The sequence below is a fragment of the Protobothrops mucrosquamatus genome, unplaced genomic scaffold, assembly GCF_001527695.2.
Source record: "Protobothrops mucrosquamatus isolate PMUCROS unplaced genomic scaffold, P.Mucros_1.0 scaffold5590, whole genome shotgun sequence".
In the NCBI taxonomy this organism is placed as follows: Eukaryota; Metazoa; Chordata; class Lepidosauria; order Squamata; family Viperidae; genus Protobothrops; species Protobothrops mucrosquamatus.
This window is the reverse complement of record NW_015391445.1, coordinates 32487-39920: the sequence shown is the minus strand read 5'-3', so window position 1 is coordinate 39920 and position 7434 is coordinate 32487. Positions and strand designations below refer to the sequence as shown.

The window sequence follows — 7434 nt, the reverse complement described above, 5'->3', positions numbered from 1 at the left end:
ACAAGATTCAGCCCAGGCAGACCTGTCAGAAAAAGATTAACTCTTGTTGAGATTGTACAAATGAACTTTCTTCTTGCTTCCTAAGAAGAAGCTCCGTTAATTATACTAATCGATTTCGGTTTTTCTTTGCCTTAAGTCAGGGGTGTCAAACTCAATTTCATTGAGGGCCGCATCAGCATTGCGGTTGCCCTCGAGGGCGGGTGGGTGTGGCCAGGGTGGGTGCAGCCTACTGGGTGGGCGTGGATGGAGTGGGTGTGGCCTACTGGGTGGGCGTGGCCAGCTCTACATCATTCACGACAAGGGTGCCTGCGGGGGCCTGGGCAGGAGTGGGACAGATCTGAGGGTCTCTGGCAGAAGGGAGTGGGACCGGGGCAAGTGCCAAGGCATGGTCCACTGGAGGAGCCTCACTGTTCCTCTCAGGCCATGCTGGGGGGGGGGCTTATGGAGCTAAGACTGAATGCGTTTCAGCATAGAGGGCCACCACAAAATTGTACATGGGCTCCCGGATGGTCTGGGCCAGGGCCAAGGCAGAGGGGGCTGTTCCCTCACTGTTTCCAGCATGGCTTCACGGGCCACATGAAACCACTTCGCGGGCCGCATCCGGCCCCCGGGCCTGGTGTTTGACATGTCTGCCTTAAGTCAACTCAGCATCCTGAGTGGAGTTTGAAGGCTGTTTGATTGTCATCCTTTCTAGATAGAATCTATCATTACATCTTGCTTTCGGGGACAGGATATTAATCTTTTAGTCTTAGATTAGTATACTTAGAAAGATATGATTTATAATTAGGATGGCTCACTTTTCTGTGGTATGGGAAATATGAAAATATCAGGATGGCTCTTAACAAAAGAAGCTTTTACTCAATCAATTTTGAGAAAATTGTAACCTACAAAAGACATTTTGAATACTGAAGGGAAACCAAAATTGAAATAAGAGTTGGAAGAATAGGGTATTGGTTCAATAAGGTGGCCTCAGTTGCAAATATAATTGAGATATGAGTTGAGTAGAAAAGATGTTATAAACTGGAACTATTTCTATTAGGTACAATAGAAAAATACAATGAGGAAGTATATACTAAATGTTGCAGGTATTATTAGCAGTAAGAATTGTATTTGCTTAGTGCTGGAAAAATGAAGAAACATCACCTGAAGAAGGGAGGATCAAGAAAACACCAGACTGTGTAGAAATTGGCAGATCAATATTGAAGGATAAAGAAAAAGAAGACATAGAATAATTTCAAATATCACTGGCCAGAAAAAAGGGGTAGAGATTAGGAATTCAATATGTATTATTAAGTAAAAAATGGACCCAGACAACACGTTGTTTACTAAGCACTTATAATTTGTAACAATAGAAAATTAATTTAATTAAAAAAAAAGACAGCAGGATAAAAATTATTATAGCCTGGGTATCTTCTCAGAAATCCAAAGCTTTTGTTTTTGAGTTTTTGTTTTGTTCAGATTTGAGACAACTTATTTCACCCTGTCGTATTTAAGCAGCATTGTTCCAACTGGTATTATTCAAATTTGATATCTCTGAAATTCATAGTTGGTGAAAAAAAATTCATTATTTTCATCAAGACTAATTACTTTTGATATTCTTACATTCTGCTTTTAAAAAACTCATGGGACAACTATCTAAAGTAGTTTTGTACTATTCTGCTAAAAAAAAGGAACAACTATGGAACTTAATATTATCAGGATAATATATGCCGTCTTTGAGAAAGCTAAACTTAATCATAGTATTTTAGAAAAAGCCTTGGCATTTTTTTAAAAAAAAAAAAGCTCGTCCACATTATTGGAAAACTCAGGATACCAAATCTTGACTGACTTCAGAAATTTTAAGTAGTAAAAATTGTTCCGGTGTTTATGCAGATCTCACAATATAAAAACACACAAATAATGTTCACCTGGTAGATAGCTTTTGGTGAGCAGCACAAATCATGCAGTATAACAATCCTCTATATTGGATACCTTTATTGTGGACTTCTGCTTCACACATGCCTACCCAAAACCAATGTCAAGATTATTGCAACAATCCCAACTACCCATAACATCAAAGCCACATTGCATCACATCAGATGTAGCTGTTTTCAGAAGTCTTGCTTAGATTAAGCTTCAGTTTCTTTCTATAGTTTATAAATGACCTCAGGCATCAATTTAAAATCTAAACAGTTAGCTGGGATTTTGATTGGAAAAAAGATAAACAGCGTTAATCTTTTGGCTTAAGGTTCTTCTGCCATGCACTTCTAGGTAAACTACATATCTTGGCTTGTCCATGCATGCATCTAGATCAAGAATTTACAGTGTTTCGTAGTTAATGTCTTTTGATTTTGCACCATGTAGAAGGCCAGTTTGATTTCCTTGGTATACTGTAGTTTCATCTGTATTTTCATGCAAGAAGTTACAATTTTGCATTCATACGATTAGCCTATTGCAGGGGTAGGCCACCTTGGCTCTTTTATGACTCGTGGACTTCAACTCCCAGAATTCCTGAGCCAGCCATGCTGAGGGGAAAGGGAGAGGTTTCCAAGCTGAGCCATGCTGGCTCAGGAATTCTGGGAGTTGAAGTCTACGAGTCATAAAAGAGCCAAGGTTGCCTACCCCTGGCCTATTGCTTGCGGGATTGGGTTCGTGTTTCCTCAAGATTTGTAAGTTTGTTATTTCTTTATTGGAGGGCTCCATTTTTGAGGCAGTCTTGGTCTTCAGAGAAGGACTCTAATTAGTGTGGCACCAATAAGGGAAAACATCTGATTTGCGTGCTGAATTTATTGGCGTTGAAAGTGGGTGGCATAGAAGTGTGGTTACAAATAAACATCTCCGAACTAAAGACTTATTTGAGAATGGAACAAAGAAGGCAGTCCATTAATACTTACATCAGACTGCAAATGATTTAGACCTCAGACAAAGAAACTCTTTTTCTGAATGATTTGCTTTCTCTCGTAAAGGCCTTTTTTGTTGCTGCAAAATCACATTTCTGTGGGCAGTGTGTTTTGCGGACAAATGAAGTTTGTTTTTTTTTATAAAGTCAGCTTGGGAAGCCTTGTTTATAGGATATCTTAGAGCATTAAAGAGAAATTAATATGTTTTCTTAGAAGAAATCTGATGAGAGCTAAGGAGCTTGAAATAGCTATACCAGCTTCCCTTTAACTCCTTGTTAGCAATCCAAATTTAACATAGATAGATAGATAGATAGATAGATAGATAGATAGATAGATAGATAGATAGATAGATAGATAGATAGATAGATGGATTTTCATACTTGAATTTACCATTCTGTTTTTCAAAAAGATTTTCCCTACAGTATGCTGGAATTGCATTTATTTATTTACAGCTCCAAGAGCTTTCAAGATCTGTAGTTACATTTAATGTTTCTCAAATATCCCTCCATCTTTATTTAGCAGTTTTTGCAATTCATTATGACGAACTTTTTCAAACCCAGTTTGTCTCTCCCCCCCCCCCCAATCCACCCCCAGGACCCATTGTCTGCTCCTCAAAACGCCTTCGCTACGCCACCTTGGAAACATTCTTGACAGAAAGATCCTTTTGTATTTTAATAGAATCATTGCACAACATAAATATATGAAGGATCAGAAGAAAAAGGTTATAACAATCTTGTAACATGTAACTTCCATCTGTTAAGTATCAAATCTAGCCGTTTTCTTGAAATATAATTCTTTTTCCTCGATATCTATCTCTTAAACTGGAAGTGGCCCACGTTGTTTGCATGATTACAGACCATAACATTCCTATTGGGATGGTTTATCATCAATTATGTCCATACTTTGAGATATAGTATATTTGGTCCATAAGGCAGGCCCATATTTACACATCACACACTCTTTGGATGTACTTTACCTTACAAATTCATAGTGTGAATACGAGCCTCATTTAATTGAAGTAAATGCTTATTAAATTTCAATCTAATAATAATAATAATAATGGTAAAGTTGGAAGGGACCTTGGAGGTCATCTAGTCCAACCCCCTGCTCAGGCAGGAAACCTTATACCATTTCGGACAAATGGCTGTCCAGTTTCTTCTTAAAAACTTCCAGTGTTGGAACATTCACCGCTTCTGGAGGCAGGTGCATCATACACCATTTAAAGTATTGTAACATATAAATTAATGTTGTTTTCTCTGTATATTGTACACTTGGCTGGAAGAACTACATTCTTAGCTTGCCAGATATATTATCCTCATTTTCTGATGTAATAGAAAGGTATTATTTGGCTGTATTGATCATTTTAAACAGAAAATTAACTGTTAATCCCTAAACTTATCTACAATTAGCAATTGTTTAAGAAAAAGCCAAATCCAAATACTGAAGTAATTAGCTAAAAAGGGTACATTGTAGAACAGGGGTGTCAAACGGCCGGCCGGCGGGCAGGATGCGTCATGGCGAAACTGCGCCCACCCCATTGCCAGCAATGGGGAAACAAAGTCACGATATGTCGCAACACGTCATGTGACGTTGCGAGTTTGACACCCCTGTTGTAGAAAGAGTCCTCAAATTTAAATTTAAAGACTCTTAAACTTCCTTTTTCAGTAAGGAATTACTGAAACGTAGACCCACTTCTGCACATCATCCCATGAAAACCATTTGTCTGAAATGGTATAGGGCAGGGGTAGGCAACGTTGGCTCTTTTATGACTCGTGGACTTCAACTCCCAGAATTCCTGAGCCAGCCATGCTGTGAGGGGAAAGGGTGAGGTTTCCATGCTGAGCCATGCTGGCTCAGGAATTCTGGGAGTTGAAGTCCACGAGTCATAAAAGAGCCAAGGTTTCCTGCTTGAGCAGGGGGTTGGACTAGAAGACCTCCAAGGTCCCAACTCTATTATTATTATTAATAGTAGTAGTATTAGTAGTAGTATTATTAGTAGTAGTAGTGTTTAGCTGCTGAAACAATTAGAATGAATTAGCTACACAGTTACTTGTCATTGCAGCTGTTTTTATTTGCACCGCTTCTCATGGAATTGCTCATCTTTTCTGGTAGAATATTGAAAGGACATTGTCATTTAGATCTGACCCATTTGCATCTCTCAAAAGCAACAAGTTCAGAAATATTTATTTATTTATTTATTTATTATTTAAATTTATATACCGCCCTATCTCCCTTACGTGACTCAGGGCGGTGAACAGGCAATAATAAAAATCACAATAAATATTGAATAAAAAGCCTGCTCTAAAATTGGCTGTTGTGAACTAGTATGTATTGGGTGCTGTTCTGCTACATCGCTGATGCTTTTAGGCTCTGTCTGATTTTAAGCTGCGGCCATTTTACGGCTCTTGACACTGAACGTGACTTGTCTCCTTTTGCTGCTATTCCAGTTCCGTCTCCCAGTAAATTCCGGTCTCCAGCAACGCCCTCACCTCTGGCTCTGAGACAGCCAGTGAAAGCGTTTAATACCCATGGACCTAATTCCGTTCCCGAAGCCACGCCGCTTCCGCAGGGCAGCTCTTCGCCGGGGCCTTTAGCAGCTCCCAGTTCTGCAAGTCCAGCCAGCAGCATCAACAGCGCGACCCTTACCAGACCTGCGGGAACCACAGGGTTGAGGAGTGGCTTGCCAAGACCGAGCACCCCCGGCACGGGGGGCATCCCAGTGCCTCGCAGCAAACTCACACAGCCCATGCGCAGGTGAGTCTACCGCTACATCATTTGGGAGAAACATTCATGTCCTGGGTCGCGTTATCTTACACCGCTAGAATGATTTGTCTGCGTGCGTTTATTCTGAAAGTGAAACCCTTTTGTATCAAAATTAATGTATTTTTCAATGGTGCGTTTCTGGTATTTCGGAGAAGCTGGCAATAGAGGGGAATGATACTTTCGAATAGAATAGAGCTGGAAGGGACCTTGGAGGTCTTCTAGTCCAGCCCCCTGCTCAAGCAGGAGAAACTATACCCTCTCAGACAAGTGACTGTCTCTAGCCTCTTCTTAAAAATCTCCAGTGATGGAGCGCCCACGATTTCTGGTGGCAAGCTGTTCCACTGGTTGATTGTCCTCACTGTCAGGAAGTTTCTCCTTAATTCCAGGTTGCTTCTCTCTTTGACCAGTTTCCAACCATTGTTTCTCGTCCTGCCCTCTGGCGCTTTGGAGAATAATTTGAATTTGTGTGGGTTTAATCTGGCGGGCGGACTTAAATCTACTTTTCTGACTTTGAGATAAGTGAAGTATTTTGGGATAAGATGGAGGGTAGGGGTAGACTTGAAAGAGCTGAATGTTTTATGGACACCGGAATTTTTATATCAACGAAGGCAGAAAGTAATTTGGGGTGCTTTGTTAGGTGGAGCCATTTTGAGATTTCGTGGCTGAAACATCCATGTATTACCTTTGTCTCATACTTATTTTTAAGATTCAGATTTGGGGAGAAATTAAACGTGTTTACACTACTTTCTGCTGCTTTTGAACGAAATAACTATAATTTTGAAGAAATTACTATGTACATTTTGACTTACCCCGTTATATCCTTGCCTTTCTAATTTTGAGGCTATTTGTGGAATTACTACATAGATTCTTCACTGCAAAGACATTTTCTGGCTCATGACAATGTATAGTTAGACTGTGTACTACAATTAGTCCTTGCTTAATGACCAGTTCACAGTTACAGCAGACCTCCCCAAAGCTTCAGCACCCCTGCAGTTGTCTGCCCTTACAACTGGCTGCAGAGGCACTGCCATCCCCCCATACACCCCACCAGATTCTCCCTCACCAGGCCCCACTCCCTCCTCCACATTTACCTTTTGAAGAGTTCCAGAAGCTTCTGCAGCACTGGAACAGATCACTCCCTCACAAGGCCGCCCGGCCTGTTTCCAGAAGCAGCTGCCATGTTCCCAGCCACCACATTGAATTGTCACTGGGGACATGGCTGCCTCCGGAATTGTGCCACGCGGTCGCGCAACAAACTGCTCTGTTGTGCTTCCCTAACACAATCCGCACAGCGCTGCGGAACGCTTCGGGGCTTTTTTTGCAGTGCTGGCATAGGCTGCACTAGGGAAGCGAAACAGACATGCAGCTGACATGTTCCCCAAATCCACAGTTCAGTGCGGCTGCTGAGAACGTGGCCGCTTTCAGAATCGCGCCACGTGGCCCTGCGATAAAGCGCTTCGGGACCCAGTGGCGGAGGGAAAGGCCTGTGGGGACTTGGCGGGTGGGGGAAAGCCGGCCCAAGGTCTGTGGAGACCACAAAGGCCATGAAATGGAGCATGGGGCATTTGGGGGGGATGGGCAAGGTTTCGGAAGGCCCAGGGCAGGCAGGACTGCACTAGGCTTCCCAGGGTCTTTGAGGCACCCCACGGTCTGCTTAATAACCCGTGCAGTTGTGTTAAGTACCACATCAGGGAGAGCAGGGGGTCGTTAAGTGCATCTTGACATTGAAACGATGAACATACATGTAGACGCCCTTGGCTGAGCCAGCCTGTCGCAGGATGACGTCCTCAAA

At 41.9% G+C, this 7434-nt stretch overlaps 1 protein-coding gene across 1 annotated transcript in view; it reads left to right on the top strand.

The window, feature by feature from the left end:
- Positions 1-5448: 5448 nt before the first annotated feature.
- Positions 5449-7434, top strand: part of LOC107299848 (sodium/bile acid cotransporter 4-like) — a gene marked incomplete at its 5' end in the record, with an annotated part of 32996 nt that continues 31010 nt past the window's right edge. The window contains one exon of the mRNA XM_015829191.1: positions 5449-5633. Within this exon, the coding sequence (XP_015684677.1) occupies positions 5449-5633 (185 nt within the window). The remainder of the gene's footprint in view (positions 5634-7434) is intronic.